This window comes from Daucus carota, chromosome 9 (genome assembly GCF_001625215.2).
Source record: "Daucus carota subsp. sativus chromosome 9, DH1 v3.0, whole genome shotgun sequence".
Taxonomy (NCBI): Eukaryota; Viridiplantae; Streptophyta; class Magnoliopsida; order Apiales; family Apiaceae; genus Daucus; species Daucus carota.
In genome coordinates this window covers 41054149-41074434 of record NC_030389.2, presented here as the reverse complement: position 1 = coordinate 41074434, position 20286 = coordinate 41054149, and the positions used below count along the sequence as shown (strand labels likewise).

At 34.8% G+C, this 20286-nt stretch overlaps 1 protein-coding gene and 1 long non-coding RNA gene across 8 annotated transcripts; both read right to left on the bottom strand.

Moving 5' to 3' along the window:
• Positions 1 to 2648: 2648 nt before the first annotated feature.
• On the bottom strand, positions 2649 to 6357 carry LOC135149192 (uncharacterized). 6 transcript variants are annotated; one of them, XR_010287414.1, is made up of 7 exons: positions 6245 to 6357; positions 5478 to 6138; positions 5352 to 5395; positions 4741 to 4953; positions 4360 to 4534; positions 3870 to 4173; positions 2649 to 2939 (listed from the first exon to the last, which is right to left on the bottom strand). It is a non-coding gene; the product is annotated as an uncharacterized LOC135149192 (long non-coding RNA). The 6 variants fall into 6 exon arrangements; XR_010287416.1 differs by having other exon boundaries at positions 5478 to 5882; positions 5961 to 6332; XR_010287415.1 differs by having other exon boundaries at positions 5478 to 5868; positions 5961 to 6331.
• A 1238-nt stretch (positions 6358 to 7595) lies between these two features.
• Positions 7596 to 15335, bottom strand: LOC108202639 (protein NETWORKED 1D). Of its 2 annotated transcripts, XM_017371132.2 has the most exons (5): positions 15056 to 15335; positions 14555 to 14637; positions 14199 to 14416; positions 9298 to 13568; positions 7596 to 8773 (listed from the first exon to the last, which is right to left on the bottom strand). In XM_017371132.2, the coding sequence occupies exons 3-5, from the start codon at positions 14302 to 14304 to the stop codon at positions 7772 to 7774; spliced, it is 5379 nt and encodes a 1792-aa protein (XP_017226621.1). In that variant the 5' UTR covers positions 14305 to 14416; positions 14555 to 14637; positions 15056 to 15335; the 3' UTR covers positions 7596 to 7771. The 2 variants fall into 2 exon arrangements, with proteins under 2 accessions (XP_017226621.1, XP_017226622.1); XM_017371133.2 differs by lacking the exon at positions 14555 to 14637.
• Between the last annotated feature and the right edge of the window lie 4951 nt (positions 15336 to 20286).

Below are 20286 nucleotides of genomic sequence, written 5' to 3'. Positions count from 1 at the left end.
CAGTAATAAAGATTTAAATGAAATAACAATTAAGGTCGATAACTCAAATCGATTGGAATGAAACCGATTCATTTAGTCATATGACTTAATGTGATTTATCTAGATAAGCTGACAGATTAAAATGTCTGTTTGATTAATTTTGACTTATGAATGACTTATGAGTTACTAAAAATATAATAATAATAATAAAAATGATTTATGAGTAACTTATGATTTAGGAGTAATTTTTATCTTCAAAAAAATTTAGCCACTGAAAAAAGTATCTCAAACTAACTTCTGGCTTAAAGCCAGTTTTTAACTTATTTCTAACCTTAAGCTGACTTATGACTTATTACAGAAACAGATATTTTTCAGTTTAAAGACAGAATTGACTTAAAGCCCGGCTTTAAGCCCAGGCAAACCCCCTCTAAATCTCTATGTTGCAGCATCAGATTAATGTAGTACAACATGAATAATTGTGGATCTCATATTTATCGAATGCATATAAATTATCTGCGTAGAAAATCGTTAATTTGACGGCAGTTTCGATAGTTGGTGGGATGTAGTTGTTCCAAAATGACATGCTTTTTAATAGTCATACATACCGATTCTGATTTTGTTTAAAGTAATGTTACTGCATGATTACGGAGGTCCACAATTATTCGAGAAAAAATAGTCATCTTGCAGCTGCGGTTGTTTATACTATGACATTTCCAAGTAACAGCTTGATTTTACACAAGCTCACCCGCTTGTTAAATTTTTATGCAAGTGTTAGTTGAGAAAATATGGCTGGTAATCCACTTATATTGAATAAGTAAAACACGCATACTAGGGGTGTGCATGGTGCGGTTTGGTGCGGTTCCGGACATTAACCGTTACCAAACCGATGAATGCGGTTCGGTTCGGTCAATGATCATTAACCGTAACCGCACCAATTAAAACGGTTTTTCGGTTGCGGTTAACCATTAGTCGGTTGCGGTTTTTTTTCCGGTTTTTCCACTATTATTTGCTACTCTTGTGCATAATGATTTTTTTAAAAAAAATATAAAATTTTTTCAACATGTACAATATGTTCGGTTACTATTTACTACTATTTTTATATGAGGATATAGGAAACATTACATACTTTCATCTAAAAAACCTTAATACACAATAAAGACTAAAACACATACATATTTTGACAAGAAATTAGATGATGCCAAGTCAATAAAATTACCCAAAATCAACTAATCATGAAATTCAAATAATTTTTTTTAAAAAGTACATAAATAAAAAAAGTAGAATATGTTTCATAATAAAATTTGATCAGCAGATTAAAAGCAGAAATATTTCCGCTTTGTGGCAAATCACAATAGCCTAGTTTTCGATCAAGCGCTCCTCCAAATATTTGGGTGCCCGGTTATTTAAGTGACTCAGCAACTATGCAAGTACGGGTCTGTGGAAGATGAACCTCCATATAAAATTAGATGTGAAGTTTAAAATGACTAAGGTGCTTTATTACTATTATTAATATATATATATATATATATATATATATATATATATATATATATATATGTATATATATTTCGGTTCGGTTAATTTCGGTGCGGTTTTAGCATAAAACCGAAAATAAAACCGCACCACTAATTTCAGTTTTTTATCTCGGTTATTTTCGGTTTTATTTGCGGTTTGGTTTTTTTCGGTGTGATTTTTCGGTTTTTTTAGGTTTTTTTGCGGTTTCGGTTTTTCCTGCTCACCCCTAACGCATACACACATCTATGTATGTGTATATAAAGTTATTAACGTGTACTTAGCATGCAAAATTATACCAGTTATGAGTTGTATGTTCTTATATTAAAAATCAACTAGCGTAGAAGCCCGTGCAAGGCACGGGCCGTATCGTATAGCTTCATGTTATTGTTTTTTTTATAATCCAAGCTTATATGCCTTACAAATTAGTATAATTTTTGGGACGTGTCAGAGTTGAACCCAGATGTCTCAGTACAACGGAGGATAACTTCATCTTATTGTTTAGAAATACTTGCAGCTGCTTTTGTTAGGATTGCTTTGTGCGTTGTTCAATAGCATAATATTTATTTGGTCGGGCATGCTTTTATTTTGTTCCATCATATCATGATGGAGTGTTTGCCTGTCACATGAGGAATGATTAGCAAGCAAAACTCTTCCGGTTACTTTCAGATGCGGCGCAATAACGAAGATACACCGGCAGAGTGGAGTATGCTCGAGTAGAAATTTTATTATTTTTGACCCTATATCGTTTGTTTTTTTATCCGGTGATGCACAAGTCTAGTGCTACTTATGACATACACAGTCGGCAAAAGATAATTAACATAGCATCAGACCGATATAAAAATATAGATCAAGAACTTAACGGGGAGTATAAAGCTAAAACAATATCACTAAAGAAATTCAGATCAGAATATACACAATACTGTATAAGACTTAATGAAGCCTTATATTCGTTTATATTTTTGTGCATAGTAAAGCATCAAATATTTTTTTACATTAAGGATATTTTTCTTGCACAAAAGTTGAATATAAATTCTATTATCTAAATTTCCAGGGACATCTTTCATATTCTTTGAGATTACAATCTTGTACCAAATTGTACACCTTATAAAAAAAAAAAAGTTAAGCATAAATAAATATTATTATAAATAATCCCAGTCAACATTTGTGTGGATGAAATTATAAATAACTTATCGATAGTTTTTATTCTTTTACAAAGTTCAACTTAAAACCATCACTAACAAATAGTATCACCTAAACTTTACATTTGGAAGGATACAACTTGGCTTCTGCCCAAACTAAATCACGCATCATCTGCCCAACAACTGTATGAAACTATAAACACGAAAAATCCTTAATCTGATTCGAAAAAATTTCTGAATCCGTCAGAAGAATTAGAGAGCCTTCAGTTCTTCACTCCTTATATCCCTTAATCTCCTTCTCAGTATCTATATCATTTAGATAAAAAACAGCAACACATTAATTTTGAGCATGGTATATATCACAATGTCCGTTACATAACTACAGCATGACATTTGAGCATATACATTCATATAAAAACAGATACAAGACACATCTATTTTTTTAAGCGCCTGGGTTAGAGTTGAATGTATTTGAAAGCATACCAGTCACTCATAAAATTTGTTGATCATCAAATTTAGAAGGCATAATACCACCTAGGGACATCGATGAACACCTTGGTAAATCAGTAAACACCAAAGTATATATTAGAGACACCAAAATTATTCGAAGACATTTATATTAGCTCAAGAAAGGGAGCTGCCGACAGAGGAGGAGGTTGATGCCTACAAAACATGCAAGCACAGAAGCAAAGCGGAGATATACGCCGACTTGGTTTATTTCTTTTCTATAAATATTAATAAGAACTTAAAAATTAAGGTAAATACTAATCTTTTTCGTCTTACGGTTCCATTTTTAGTTCGGCGATGTCAAAAGTTAGGAACTTGACGATCCATCCATGTAAACCAGTGGACCAGATAAACCCATTTTGATATATGCACGGCTTAGTTCAATTGCTGTCAAATTTAATACCTGAAACAGTTCTAATAATTTTTTCAACTACTGGAAGCTTGTCAACTATAGATTAAAAGCTAGACGCTATTACCATATACAAGATATTAAGGCAATCTTCTAGTTATTTATCCTAAATATATGCAACATAGCCTGTAATTGTTCGTCTAGGTCATTTGTTAACACCTTCTCTTTCAACCTAGAGCTTTTCATTATTAGTTGGAAGCTTTCCTTACTTTGGAAATTACCTTTATTAAGTCCTTAATATGCACTGAATAAATACAAACATATTGCAATGGGCAAGAATATAAACTGAATTTGTAAAAAGTCATGGAAGGATGGTTAACCTTAGGGTGCAGAGTGATCCTTCCGCCATTAGAATATGTCAAATGATATGCTTCGATGTAGCAAGGGTAACTGCTACCAGTCAAAGTAACTACACTTGGAGAAACTTTAAGAAGAGCATAATCATTTCTTCCAAGTCAACAGTAGAGTTAATTCAGTTGGGTTAGGGCTTCATAATTTCAAAATGGCCTTAAGGACCAACACTTCTAGTTTCCGATCCTGAGCTCTGATGCTTCATAAAATTGAAAGGTTAGCTTGTGGTGGCTAAATGGATAGTTTCCCCTGGCTTCGGTAAACCCTGCCCATCTAAAAAGACGACATAACATTAGAATCTAATTGTTGTAAGATTCTTTCAGATATTGCTTCTATGGTGCCAGTGAACAATGTGCAATGTTTGTCTTGCAATATGCAATTCATAACTCTAGTAATGGTGCAGATGCGCAACTACAATAGTGAGATAGAATATGCATGAAATACAAAGAAATAAATTACTTGCTCTCGGAATGGCTTCCAACATATTTGACTCGCAGCAATATCAACATAGTTTGGTGTTTGTTAACTGAATCAGATGTACTCTTCCCGATCTTTGGTCAGCAATTGCCCTGCCCTAGCATGACGTGATCCCAAATGCTGAGCACATAAAAGAACCGCCTGAACAGCTTGAGGACTGTTACCAATAAATAAGAACATAAGATTGGCACATATAACTTGCAGAAAACTTTTATCAAATATCAGGAACTTTCATCAAACACATGGAGGTCAATTTTAAAGGACGAAACAGGCATGTAAACACCAGGAAATTGTGCCACATATATCATAACACGTTAAATAACAAAACACTTCAAAAGCACAGCAAAATAGAGGATCAAATACCTGCCTCTGTAGGATTTGTCTCACCCCTTCAGGTTGTTTCTTCTATTCGTAATAGAATACGGAAACTGACTCTACTTCGCAAAAACCAAAGAACATGGCAGAACCCAAATTGAACAACAGCTGAACAAAACTTATTTATGTCGGAACCTAATCACTTGATCTCTCCATGACGCTCCCTTTTAGGTTTTGCTGCGCGATGATGAACAAAAGATTCTGCATAGATAAAACATGGTGAAATGATTGCACGATTGCAATTTGATATCGCGTAAGGGTTTTTATATAATTTTTCATCCAATTTCTTAACATATTAAGCCCTTGGTTATGCTTTAATGTATATAAGTAGATTTAAAAAACCCCAAACAATCCATCAAACTTATGTCACATAAACACAATTATCAAAAGAAATCCACACTCAAGCAGAACATGGAGAATAATAGAAAAACAGGAGCAAATATACTTTCCTATCTCACCTCATAGTAACTAATAATATTTATATAGTCCATTATTTATGCTGACATATAGATAAACATCCATTAAACTCGACACAATATAATTCACCTATGAAAGGTTTATACTATATTGATCAGTCAAGAGGATTGTTTAATTAATACCTCATTTGCTTACGAGTGAATCTGAAGTACTGAAGGCTAAAATTCTGTATCATGCAGAACAGAGCATTTTTATCAGCACAATATCAAAAACTGCAATAATATTATATGTGATATCAAAAAGCTAACCTTGCTCAAAATTTTAATTATCAATTCGTGAAGCACAGGCTGTTCTGGCACCCTCAGCCACCTGTTAAGTTAGACTGGAATGATTAGAATAATCAATATCAAAACAAAAACACATATACTTATTGCAATACCAATAGTCCCGAGTCCAAAAACAGCAAAAATCAAACCTGGTTTTACTTTGGTGTATTGCAGACTAATGACGGAAGACTTTGATAAACCCCATGTTCAGGGTTTATCAAACCCCTTGAGAAATTGATAAAACCCTGAACCTGAATATGTCTCGACTCCTTCACCCACTCAAACTCAAGATTTGTAATCAAACAAACAATATATTCCTGTTTGTCTCTGATTCAATTCAATTATCAGTGTGCATGTATATCGATTCTTTTCCCTATCAATGATTTACTGGGGGTTACAGAGCATGGCATTTTTGTAATAATGAAATAGGTAAGGGCAAACAAATCATGATATGAGAAACCATACCTGGTTACCGGCGAGTAGCATTCTGCAGTCGCTTCAGGGTCCCCCGCTCCTCGGCAACTTCTTGGTCAGGCACAGCCTCGATTTGCCACGCTTTTTCTGGAAACCATCGAAAAGACGGGTGTGCCGCGTACATCCAATTGATATACACACAAAGATTCCCTTTTTCCTAAAACCCAATCTATGAGAGGCAAACCAATAGAAAACACAATCGTAGCGTTACTCGTCGAATTCTAAACAATTTATAATTATACGAAAGTAATTTATAAAAAAGCCAAAGCTGTAACCTAATAACGAGAGAATACTGAAGCAAATTAAAGAGCAAACAAACAATAAATATGAAAAGAAACTGGCAGAGCACACAGCAAGAAAACGAAGAGTATTCAATGTTGAGCATAACACGCCGAGGGCAGTATAGAAATTCTGTGTAAATTAAGGGTATATATGTAATTTCACGGGCATTTTCCTTGCTCATTTTGCCCCTAGTCCCCTTTTAATATATAGAAGTAGATGATTAAGTATTATTTATTTATAATTAGTTCATGTTTCTTAATTTGTCGAATTAATTAAATATTTAATTTTTTAATTAATTTCCAAATAATTAACTAATTGTTAAATAATTTTTATTATATATTCTCATAGACTAAGTAATATTTCCATCTTTTACAACATGATATGCTCTGCATATTATTTTAGAAAGTATATAAACAATCAAAGCACTGCATTATTAAATATTTTTGAGAAAGTTTTAATCCGTTAATATATAAAAAAATCTCGAGCCGGTCTACTCGATGTCCGACCCGTTTAATAAGAATGGACCATAAATTTATTGACAATATTTTATTCAGGTAATATTAATATAAATAATTAAATATTCCAATTATGAACTCCATTGTAAAATTAGTTTACTTTGCCGCCGAGTTGTGTATATATGTGTACATTTTTCCTATGAAACATGCATTGACAAATTTACGCTTAAATATCAATAAAAGTAACTTAATCCCTCTCCCAGGCATTTTTAATTTACCTGCTAAACTGCACAGTTACAGTTTTAATATATGTTTGCTCGATCAAAGGTTTGTTGCAAAGACGATGGTGGTAGTTAAATAAAGAGATATTAAAATAATTTAATAATAAATAGTTAGTGAGACACGGATTATTTTGGTGGAGAATGTTAAATTAAAGGTTCACGCGGCAAATCAGGTAATTAAGTGCTAATTAGCTGCCAAAAAAACATATTTGCCAGGTCCACTATGTCTGAAATTATTTATTTTGGGTTATCATATTATTTCTGTGATGTGAAACCATGAGAGGCAGTAGGTAAACTTGCATGGAGACCAAGTTCAGAATTAGTCAAAATGTACTATATTTTACATATATGTACCAACTTAATTTTTCTTTTAATCTTGCCAAATTGTCCTTATTTTTTGCTATATAATCATGGAAAAGACCTGCTTAAAAGATATTTTTGGTTTGATTTTTCTAGCTGCACACCAAAGAAATATTTTATTCTATTGTTTGTAATATCTTAAGTAAAAGGTTATGAAGCTCCCATATAGAAGAGCTTCTTGCAGAAATTTGGCTGAAGGCTGAAGACTTGTGTATAAACTTGTTCTCATGAAGCATACCTAATAGTAATTCAGGATAAGATTCAACTTGGACATTATTGTTAAATGTGTAAGAGGAGCTTATGAAGATTTATTACATCCAATATAAATTTTATGACTAACATTTTATGCAACTAAAACTAGGAAATCTAATGAGAGTAGCATTGCAGGAAACTTTAGCTAATAGCTAACCAGAGAATTGATGGATTAGATGTTAACTTCTCCGACAGAAGGCTTAAAACAGCCACAGAATCGACCCTTCTTTCGCCTTCCACTGCTTCTCTTTCCACGGTGAAGAATGAAGTCTCTCAGAATAATTGTGGTTCTACTCTTGGACTTCGAAGCTTGGTTTTTTCCTTTGCTGTTCTTCTCATCATCTAGTTTTATCAAGACATACTGGATCTTTTGGACCTCCAACTGCAACCTTCCAATCTTCTCGGACCCTTTTCGTACCTGTTCTGCAACTCTCTTCTTCTGGACACTAACAGCCTCCTCTAGCTCGGTAGAACTCTTCCCATCGGCATAAAATAAAATCTCCTCTATCTTCCTGGTCATTTGGCCGTTGAGATTAAAGAGTTGTACAGTGGTCTCCTCAACTTCTTGCAACTGTTCCTCCACCGTTTCCAAATCAACATTCTTAGCCTTTTTGCTTTTCTTGTTTGTTTCTAGTTTCCTTCTAAGATCCTGCACTGTTAACTGAATAGTTGCCAGTTTTTGCCCGTCTGAACCCAATCTCTCTAATATTTTCTTGTGGTTCCCTCCAAAATCAGGCTTGGATTTGCTTGTAGAGACCAGTAACTTGTCGACGCCCAACTCTTTTTCCATTTCCGATGCTGAAGACGGATGTGTGTTCCTGTTTTGTGCATCTTCGGAATGATCATAAACAATATTATCTCCAAATGTTTTATAAACCTCCTTTTGATTAATGTCAGTGTGATCAGCATCATCCGTTTCCCATAGCACCAGCATCTGATCATCTGCGCTACTAGTCCCTCTTCTGCTACCTCCATATGGTGACCGGTCAGAGACATGATCAAGTGGAATATCTTTCATGTGAATCTCATTCTTGTTCATTTGTTCAACCACTGCTTTCTCAACTTCTTTAATCCTATTCCGCAACATCTGCAAATCTGAAAGTCCATCTTGCATGGGATACTGTTGCACATCTATCGCTCCTTTTCCATGAGTGGGAGCCTCCATTTCGACATCCTGAAATATGTGATGCAAGAATATTTTATGCTAGAATTCATAAAGCTTAATATGTGATGTGAGACTAGCACCCTGGAAAAATGGTTGAAAATTCAGCTATATTTTCATAAATAAATTGTTACCAGCAGATTAGTAGTCTGAAACAGTGAATTCATATAGTAAAGTCAAAGTCTGTAAAAAAGGATAACTAATTTAGATATGGATAACTATTAGAAACAAATTCTAACAAAATGTTCAGGAATCAGGAGTAGCATTGTTGAAGACGACTCTGAACACTTAAAGATTGTTGGGCAACAGAAGCTAAAAACCTTGTGTTGTTTCATGTTTGTATATGCAGCTTAACCCTCCAAGTAATTTAGATGGTCAGGCAGTTAGCACTCATATTAATAGGACAATTATTACCTCAACATAGTTGGTAATTTACTGGCCTAAAAGAAAGGCTTTGTCAAATATGCTTAAAATCATGAAACATAGACGTTGAAGAAACATATAGGAATTAAACAAGTAGTATCATAAGTCATTACCTTTGGTGATTGATTTACAGCTCCAACATGCTTTCCCCAAGAGAGTGTACTCTGCTCAAGAGATTTTATGTCATCCTTCAGCGAGGAAATAGCAGGGGCATATGCAAGTAGCTGGGCTTTTAGTCCCCCAATTTCTCTCTCCATGGAGTTAACTCTTTCTTTCATCTGTTCAATCACTTCTGTCTTAGAAGCACTTTCAGATTGAAGAGTTTCACACACTCCAGTAAGTTCATGAACCTTTTCTTCGACCAGAACTTCACGAGTAGCAGAGACTTGAAGGTCAAAATAAAATGTTGAAGCTTCAGCATCATACAGTTCAAACTCTTTGTGCCTCTCTTGCAGTTCGGAATTCAAGTTCTCTTCTCGAATTCTTCTTTCCACTATCTGTTCATTCAACTTGCAAAGTTTGGCTTCTAATTCTCCTTTAACTTCAAGAAGTACTTGAATTTCCTCATGTTGGCTCATATTATTATGAGACAGTTGAAGAATTTGAACCTCTAAATTTTCTTTCGCTATTTCTGTTTCCTTATATACCTTCTTTAATTCCTCTAGACTTCTGCACAACTCCGAGTTCAAGTTTTCTGTTATCATAATCTTCTGCTCTGCATCAGAAAGTTGCTTTTCTCTATGGCTCAGCAAATCTGCTCCGCTTGATATTTCCTGCTTTAGTCTACAGTTTTGATATTTTACACCAGATAATTCCATCTCTACCTTTTCAACTACATTCTGCATTCGTAGATTTTCTGTTGCATTAATATCCAACTTCTCTCTCAATGCACTAGCCTCCTTCTCAAGTTCATCATGAACCCCATGAAGATTGTTTAGATCTTCAATTAGTGCTTTCAGTTCTTCTGCATCCTCAGATTTAAAACCTTCATAAATTGTGGATATACAGTCCGATGTCAACATTTCCAAGAGAATAGTGTTATTTTCCTTTTCCACTATAAGTTTCTCCTCCTTCAGGACTGAAAACTTCTTCAACATAGTTCTATTATCTTCAAGGGCTTGAGAATATTCCTCTTGTAGTTCAAGATACGCACACTCCATACAAGTCTGCTTCACATGGAGACTCTCTACATCGGTAATAAGCAAGTCCGAATGATGTTTTTCCATGCTCAGCTCAGTTCTCAGCTGACTATTCATCTCTAAAAGATCTTGTCTTTCAGATTGCACCACAAAAAACTTCTCTGTCATCCTTTTTAAAGCCTGACCCAGATTATTCTTTTCGGACATAACTTCCAGGCCTTCTAATTTCAGTTGCTGGAGTAGGGACAGGAGAACTGAGTTCTCAACAACTAACTGTTGTTTATCATCATTACTCTGTGCGAGAGAAAGCTTCATATTAGCAACATCTTCCAAAATATGATGCACACAGATTTGCTCGTTTTTAACCTTTTCATCTGTACCATTATCTGGAACATCTTCGAGGGCCTTGAAAATTTGATATATCCCTAATCTTAGCTTCTCAATCTCAACTACTAAGAGATCCCCCTCCATCTGTTGTTCAAGGTTTTCATTCTCCAGCTCTGTAATCAGCGTTTCTGCATATTTGGAAGCATCAATGTGTTTCTGACATTCTGTCCACAGCATACAATTTTTTTCTTCCATATCTTTTACAAATTTCTGCAACATGAATATCTCAAACTGGGAAATAACACCTTTATCAAGTTCTTCCTGATATTCTTTGTTTCTGCACCTACATTCTTCTTGTAGAAGGTGGATATGATTTTCCAGACTAGCTAGATGGGATTCTCTCCAGTGTAATAAACTTGCTCGCTCTTCCTTCTCTATTCTAAAAGAAACCCTCAAATCTTCCAACTGAGAGTGCGTAGAATCCTTCTCCTTCTCTAGGCCGGAATATTTTTCTTCAAATTCTGTGAATTTCCTTTCCATGCTATCTAGTCGCTGACCAACAGTTTCCAACTGTACTGCCAGGGCACTTCTTTCTGCGACGAGATTATCTCTTTCATTACCAACCAATTGGCATAGATCTTCCAAGCTCTTTGCTTTTGTTCTCAAACCCTCAATTTCAACATTGGCACTAGAAAGGGAGTTCTCAAGTAAAGTGTTTCTCTCAAGTAAATTTTGCATATTTTCAGTGATAACCTGTAACTGAGACAAAATAAGGGCTTTCTCAGCAGCAAGTTCAGATTTTTCTGCATGAAGAATATTGCAAGACTCTTGCAATTCAAAAGCCTTCTGATGTGAACCTTCTAACTTCCCATTTACATCAGACAATAAGCTCTCCAGTGAAGCATTCTTAACCAGAAGTTCCTGCATGTTTGCCAACCTCTTAAAAAGGGTTTCCTTCTCATCTTTGTCGTTCTCATGGATCTGTCTTAGCTCTAAGTTTTCGTCCTGCAAATTGTTTACAGAAGTAACAACACATTCTGGGCTCAGACCAACTAACTCCAATTCCTTAATCAATGTCTGGTAACTCATATTCAATCGAGCAATTTCCTCTTTGAGACGACAAATTTCTTCCAGGAGGGACTTACTTTGACCTAATTGTGATGTAACTTCCTCTTCAAGTCTCTCCTTCAACATTGTCAAGCCACTTATTTCATTATGCAGATCTGCAATTGAAATAGCAGAGGTTGAATTAAGTTCATTTAAGCTCTGATTTTCGTCCTTGTACTTCTGGACTTCTTCCTCCAAACCATTCTTGCACATCTCCATTTCCTTCAAGACCTGAAGTCCATCTTTGAGCTTCAAAGCTAGACTTCTCTGCTCCTCCTGAGATTGGGAGTACATATTCTGCAGAGAATGCAGACTGCCTTGAACTTGAACATAGCGCATATGCTCATCTTGTATACAGACTTGAAGTTTTTCTAGCTCCGCATGCCTTTCAGAAAGTTCTTTATCTTTTGACGCAATAGTCTTTACTAAATTATCAGCCTCAAGCCGCAGTGTTTGATTCGACTTCTCCAAAAGATCAGACTTTCCTTCTGCTAGGCTTAGTTTTGTAGCCCCCAACACTATCTCATTACTGAGGCATCTGACCTCCTCTTCGGCGCTGGAAATCTTACTCTCCAGTGCCGATACTTTTTCTAGGGAGAGATTATATTTAAGAGCAGTTGATTCTTTCTCTGCAGTAACTTCAGCCAGAGTTGTTTTAAGCTGCTCAACTTCTGTTTGAGCTCTTTCAGCTTGCCGCGTAAGACGTCTGGCATCTTCTTCGGCAAGGAAAACTTTTTTCTCCAAATCAGAAATCTTCTCTAGACATTGCTTGTACTGAAGAAGACTAACTTCCTTTGCAGACTCTAATTTAGCTAACTCACTTTTAAAATATTGAGCTTCCAATTCTGCTTTGAATGTTCGCTCATCAAGTCCTTTTACATCCTCGCTGGCATGCGATACCATAACCTCTAGACTAGATATCTTTTCTAGATAATTCTTATTTTCAATAAGAACAGCATCTTTTTCTGCTTCTAATTTGACTATGGCTTCTTTGAACTGAAAAAGTTCAGATTCAGCCTTGCTTGCTTCTTCCTTGAGCCTCCTTGAATCCTTTTCTGCACAAGTAAGTTCTCCTTCCAGACTTGACAATTTCTCTAGACTCTGCTGATAGAGAGAAAGAACATCTTCCTTTTCAGCCAGCGTATCATTAAGGACCTTCTTAAGGTTTTGAACTTCATTTTCAGCTTTACTGGCACGATCGGACTCGGAAATGATCTTGATCTTTAGGTTCTGATTTTCTTCTGATTCCTGCGAGTCATCATGCAGATTTTCTTCCTTCTCTCCTATACCATGATTTCCCACTCCTTTTCTTCCTGGTCCTTCTGCAAACTTCATTTTGTGTGGGAGAATTTCTCCTGAACCAAACATCTCATATAGCTGTTTCAACCCCTTTTTGTTAATCCCAGCATCACAATCTCCAAAAGAAGATCCACTCTTTACAGAATGCAGATCAGATGCAGAAAGACCCACTGCACCTTTGTGCAAGTCATCTGGACCAAATAGTGCACGAATCGGGTGTGGCATTTCAGGAGTATGAGGCTCTGGAACATGAGCAGATCCTGAGGGCGAGTCATCAGCCAGTACAAATGGTACTTGATTGGGAAATGCTTCTGTCATAGTTCGATGAGCTTGGCGAAGCTCCCCTGTTGCGTGGTCATACCTCTCAGCTAATGCACGGTATGCTCGGTAAAACTCCTCAACCAACTTCATGAGCTCAGGGCGTTTCTTATAGTACATTTCTGCCCTTCTTGCAAAGGAATCTGCATCTTCTTCAATGAGTTTGATCATTGCTTTCACTTTGGCATCCATATCTGTTCGGAAGAAAAAATAAATGTTGTTTAGATACAAGTATAAGATTGATTGTATAGAAAATGTGATAAGAGTGATCAGTGGAAGCCAAAGAGGGTTCCTTTTGGAAACTCTACCCCATATCATGAATGTTTACACTTGCTATAGGGCTGTCAAAAGCTAATTGTAGTGGACCATATGCAGATTGATTATCTGTACCAAATTTAGTACTGTAATTTTTTCTCAGAAGTAGGATGACTGCAAGAAAACTAGGAAGATTAAGTACTTGAAGTAGAGGGTCAAAATCCCTATGATAGCTTCAGTCTGACATTAATACAAGACTTGTGATCTATTTACTCTAGACAAGGCATATATCTGTGAATAATGACATCGTTAAGGATACACATGTCATTGTTGTGTACTTGGGTTGGTGCAGGAAATATCATAAATGAAATGCAAGTGGATAATCAAAAATCCAGTAATGTGTAGACTTTCGTTTCTTATAAGTAATATTTACACACTTCCCTAAAATGGTCATCTATTTCTTAACTGACAGAGTAATATTTCCTGTTTACACACCTAAAAATATAATAATTGATGGGACAATTAACAATGGAGTAATTTTTGAACATGGAGATGCAAATAATGGGTACCTGTAAGATTTTCCTGAAGCCATTTGGAATTCTTTGGGCTAATGTGGCTATCCCACCACCAAGAATACAGGCGCCTCGACTCTGAGTGTAATAAGGCCGTCGACATTACTCCAGCAAATAACAGATATACAATTGGTTTAGGCCTTCCCAAAACCTGCCCTATATACCAGTGAAAGAAGTCCAAGTAATGGGAGGCCAGCGTCGTGCCTCCCTGTAACCTATCAACAAAGATCACGGCAAAAACACATCAAAATGCAAGAATAAATCCCAAATTTTCATAGAAACCACCAAACTCATTTCATTCCCGAGATCAATTCAATCCGGACAGAAAATCACATAAAGCATTGCACCATTACCTCTTGCGCCAGAGCACAAATGGCCAGCTACCCAGCAAATGCAAGTACTTAACTCAATATCCAAGCCAGAAAATTAACAAAGCCTACCCAATCACAAAGAAATGGAAACACAAATCAGATCTTAGACCATATCAATTATACATACAGACTGCCCATGTGCAAAATAATACTAGACATTACAAGAACATCATTATTGAACACCATAACACAAACATCTAGCTGCCTAATGTGATCCAGATTCAATAATTAGAGAAAAAAATTGACAAATTTCTGATCAACTACACATTATCATCAAAACTTAAATCAACTTACTATCAACAATGAACTAACTAATTATACTACACTATAACACATTATACTACACATTATACTTACAGAAACCAAAACAGATTAACCAAGATAAAAAATGAATCTTTGTCAAATAGGTATCCTCAAAAACCATAAAGATTGAGTCTTTTTCACAAAAAATGAAAAAAAAAAAAACATAAATCAAGAACTTACCAAAAGAGTAAAATCTAGAAATGGGGTTTTAGCTTGAGTCAGTAGCAGATTCCAGAAGCTCCCATCACCCCATTATCCCTCTCCAACTCAAACTATAAAATACAAATATGTGTGTAACTATGTGTGTATCTATAATCTTGGTTTCATTACAGGCTTACAGCTCAGGCATTATACTCTCCAATAGGTACTGTGTCAGTGTGACTGTGTCACACAATGTTAATAATAATGTAAGAAAAAAGGGTGGCCCACGTGACTAGCTTGCAGAAATACTGAAAAGTGAAAAAAAACACAGAGCAACTACTTTTTGAGAGTAAATTATTCGGGGGCCATGTATGTGTGTAGTGTCACTGCACAAAATGGAGTTATATGTTTAATGCGGTGCAATGGATATGATCAATTAAATTCAAAATTTATAGTAATTGTAACAGCCCATATGTCAAAATTAACAGTTACAGATTTGTCAATTACTAAGATTTAATTTTTGGTTATGAATATGGGAGTTGAAGTTTTAGTAAGTGTACGTTAACAGAGGTTTTTAATACCGTTTACTAGAATCTTATTCAAAAAAGATATCAAAATATATATTTTTCAAGACTGTTACAGGTATGAAGGTGAAGTCAGATACTTCTATAAAAACTAAATAAAATTTTTTTTTTTAAAAGAGGATAAAGTGTAGCGTTGAATATCAGAAATTATGTTCTCAGTTTTCTTTTCTAAATGTGCGAAATATATGGTTAATTTTGATTAAATGATTTATGTTCTTCTATGAATCTCATTATTGTTAGTGTTGGTCGAACTAATCATGCATTGTCAGCTACATTTTAGTTGAACTAATTATATATTGCCAAATAGATTTGAGCAAAAAATTGGTAATATTTTTTGAGGTACTTAGCATTTTTCAAGAATAAATACTACTGATGGTATTCGAATTCGACAAAGGACAACTAATGAAAAGATTAGTGTTTTAATTAATTGATTGGAGTTCTTTTTAGCAAAAAATTGGATTAATTAGAACAAAACTGTTTGTCAAATACTTTCCGATTAGTTTGTGTATTATAATAAACAGATGACGACTATCTGAAAAGACTTCACAAAATATATTTCCAAACTTATTCTTTTAATCCAAAATTTTGTTTTAGTCAGTTAATTGTCAAATACTTATACAGCGCATGTTTGGCCACCTAAAAGAAGTACCGAATAAAAAAGTTGGCTTCTGCTCTTCTTCATCCGTTTGTATAAAAAAACAGAATCAATTTTTGCTCTTCTTCATCCGTTTGTATAACAAAACAGAATCAGTATCAAATGCTAACTTATCACTCAAAACTTCTACTTTTTTTTCCAAATATTTTAATTACTTATAAGCCTTAACTTGCTTGTAATTTGTATTTTACTTTTTTACACTAATTAAGAAGCACTTAATTTAAATTCATCCAAACGGTATCCTGATTGATCGATTCTCTGACCCAAATCTCTAATCTTGATTCACATGATCAAATTTCTAATCCAAATCTCTATTTTTTATCTAATCCTGACTCTCGACATGAATTTTATGTATTTCCGAAACCTCTTTTTCGAACTTCATATTTCTTTCGGTTATTGTCAAGGAAACATGCACATGCTTATATAAATAGATATTACGAGACAAAGATTTAGAAATCACATGCATTCCTATCAATAAAAATAAATTGAAATGTGAGATTTGATCACACAACTAAAGTGAAGTTGAATACTGTTGGTTGAGCGTTGGAAAATATTAATAACAAAATGGAAAGACCAGTGTGAATTGTACTCCCTCTGTCCCAGTCAATTGTATACGTTTCTTTTTCACTGCTCGACACGCTTTTTAAGGCGCTTATAAAACATAGTTCTACAACTTATTTTTAAGATTTTCTTTTTTTGTATAAAAGTATAAATGTTATACTTTTATACATAAAAAGAAAATCTTAAAAATAATTTATAGAACTATATTATATTGAAGCATTAAAGTCCGTGCCGCGCTCCCGTCCCCCAATGTATACTATTGATTGGGACGGAGGGAGTACTACTACAAGATTATAGGGGGCACCCCCTCTAAATTGACCATATGATGCATAGAGACCCACAAGTGTGTATAGTATATGCTTGTCTAGATTTGCCTTTAATGCTTTAACGTGTTGATGCTATCATTTTCTAAATTCTTTCTCCAAGCCTTTTAGGGTTGTTGTGTGCCTTAGTTGGTGCAGAAGGATCAGGATTCAGGAGTGTTGTTTATGATTAGTGCTACTAGTACTTGATTAGTTGTTTGCAAAACTTCATTCATTCATAGGAAATTACTCTCCCCTTCGGCCATCTATACATTTGGATTCGACACGTATTTTAAATTTTGAATGAATTCGTAAATTATATTAAAAAAAATTATTCTAATAAAAATTTAAATTTTTATTCAAAAATATTTTATTAAAATAAATAATATTAAATTACAAAATTTCTAAGAAGCTTGAAAGAAGATGTTCGAGTCAGACAGCTATGATGAACATCTATCGTTTATCTTTATGGATCTTTCAAATGTGTGCCTAAGGACACACAATGAACACTAAATTTGATGAGTTTAGTAAATTTTTATTGATGAGAATGCATATGTCCATTCTTATTTATAATTAGATTAGATAAACAATAAAAATACATCAAACTCATTGGAGTTAACGCTTGGTGTCTGGCCATAGACACATCTCAGAAAGACCGAAATTAGATTTATATGAAGCATGATTAGAGAGTAGTAATAGTATTAGAGTAGTATAAACCAAGATTGTGGTGTGATGTTGATGTTAGGCGCCTGTACTCATGTAACATCTATATCATCACCATTTCAGCTTGTCTCTGCCATTTGGATCTGTCCTGTTTACTGTAACTTTGGGTCCGTTAAGCACATGGGTTATGCTCACCAGCGTTGTTCTAAAAATCAGAAGCAATTCTGATCAATTCATATTTTGTAATTCATCGAACCGGTTAAATCTCCCAATTATCTGATCAATTCTTGTGCCGAGCCTTCATCAATTAAAGGCAATTCATATTTTTACGACAAAGGTTATGCATTACTGCATGCGGCGTTCTTGTTTCAACAAGTTGAAGACATCTTTGTTAAAAACGAGCTTGTCATTAAAAAGTAAACATATATTACTGCTTAAATCCTGCATGAATTATTATTGAAATAGTTACTTTTTTGGCAAGCAATGTCGACAGCACTCCGCGCCAGATTTTGACAGCTTTAAAAGAAACTTCAATAGTAAAGCGTGAGCACTGTTATTTTGTTTAACCAAGGGTGAGCATTGAGCAACGTTGATTGTTCTGTTATTCTGAAGCACGCAACGAATTACATACTCAATCCCGTCACTTTTTTAACAAGAATCGAACTCTCAAACTACACCAGAGAAGATTACGATGCTAATAAAATCGCCCATCAAGAAATTTTTTTGATAAATAATATTAATATCAGTAATATTCATTGAGGACCAAAAAAATTATAAAACATCCTCTAACCACCACGATGACCCCAAAATCTCACCTCTTATCAACCTCAGCAATTAATCGACATTATGGGCAATGGGCCTTCCCGAAATGTAAGATCTCAAACGTTGTTCTTGTTATATACTCCCTCCATCCCTCGGGGTTTTTTCTGAGACGGGAGTTTGAAACACATTTCAACCCTCCACCTTAAAATACGTGTTAAGTAATAAAAAAAAATTGTAAGAAAATGAGAGGCATGTTAGCAGACAATTTAAGAAAGATGAACATGGAGAAAAACGTCTAAGTAGGTCCACATATTATCAGCAGTTGATGAGAAATCATGGGCCTCAACCAAGCCAAAGATCTCTATTTCTGATCAGGATCTTCTGCATTCTGGACTTGTTCTGATAAGCTACTGCATCATTCTTACCTGTTTATGTAGCTATGTTAGCAAGTAGAAGAGCCCTACAGCAGTCAAAAAATTTCACACAACACACTCAATTATTCAAGCTGAAAGTTCTGTCACCTTATGGTCAAAATGTGTAAACTAACGACTTATCTCCTGCGTTTTTCCAACATTTCTGTGAACAGAAGTAAAATGTGCGTTGATAGGAAAATATAATCAACGCACATTCGAGTGAAATAGATCTGAACCGCATTTAAGAGACAAATTATGTACAGTAATGACCCTTTGGCCTTTAAACCTGCCATATCCAGGAGAATGCCTGCTCGGCGCTCGCTGAGGACAGAAAGAAAATATAAGAATTAAATGACAAAGAAATAAAAGAAGTTTTTAGGATATGTTACAAAACAAATAAACAATGTACAAACTAGATCATACTAAAAATATTAGCTTTATGGCATTTTAAGTTTTTAATATACTTGTATAATGTTCCTATTGTCAATGGATGCATGACACTTGACAGACTTACATATTTGTTCTATCCTTCTTTGTCTCCAAGCCCTCAGATGAAACCACAGTGTCTTCTTGAGTTTCAAAGGCGAGGATATGCAAAAAGGTTTCACAGCTCATCCAACTGTTAGGGAAATTTTTGGATGAAATTTGACAGGCACTTACAAAGCAAGATTAATAGAGAAGATTGCTGAGGACGTTCTCCATGTGGTAGATCCCCAAAAAACTATCTTTTAAAAAATTCCACAATCTATTACAAATCAAAAACTCATGTTCCATTGCAGAAAATCAAGAACAATGTAGTAAGAATTTCGGCCAATGCAGGAGTAGTCGGAACAGTGACCATAACAGTAGTTCCTCAAGGGTTCTTGGGAGAAGAAAGCACAGTAGTAACAGATAACGCTTTCACCAATAATCTTTCAGATGCCCTTAAATATAAATGATGTGGCTAGAAAAACCAGAATGTGCATGAGTAATTCTGAATTATCTTACACCTATAGTACTCTCTCCAATAGAACAAAAGAATCTCCTCTGAGAGTTTGTTTTCTACTATGGCCATACAATCCTAACATTCATGTTCTTACTCTACAAAAAATTTCATCGTCAAACTGGTAATGCATTTCGTGGGTCAGTACAAAACTAACTAGGCTAAACAAACCTTAAGTTGAACTGTTCATCTAATCTATAACAAGAATTAAGTTACAGTTCCAATCATATTTGATTATGTAAAGTGTAATTTTTATGTGTGCTTAATGCAATACTCATGCTTGGCTAACAGAAACACACGTGATCAAGAATTATTTACTAAAACAGTGGGTGGCAAATCAAAATCTTA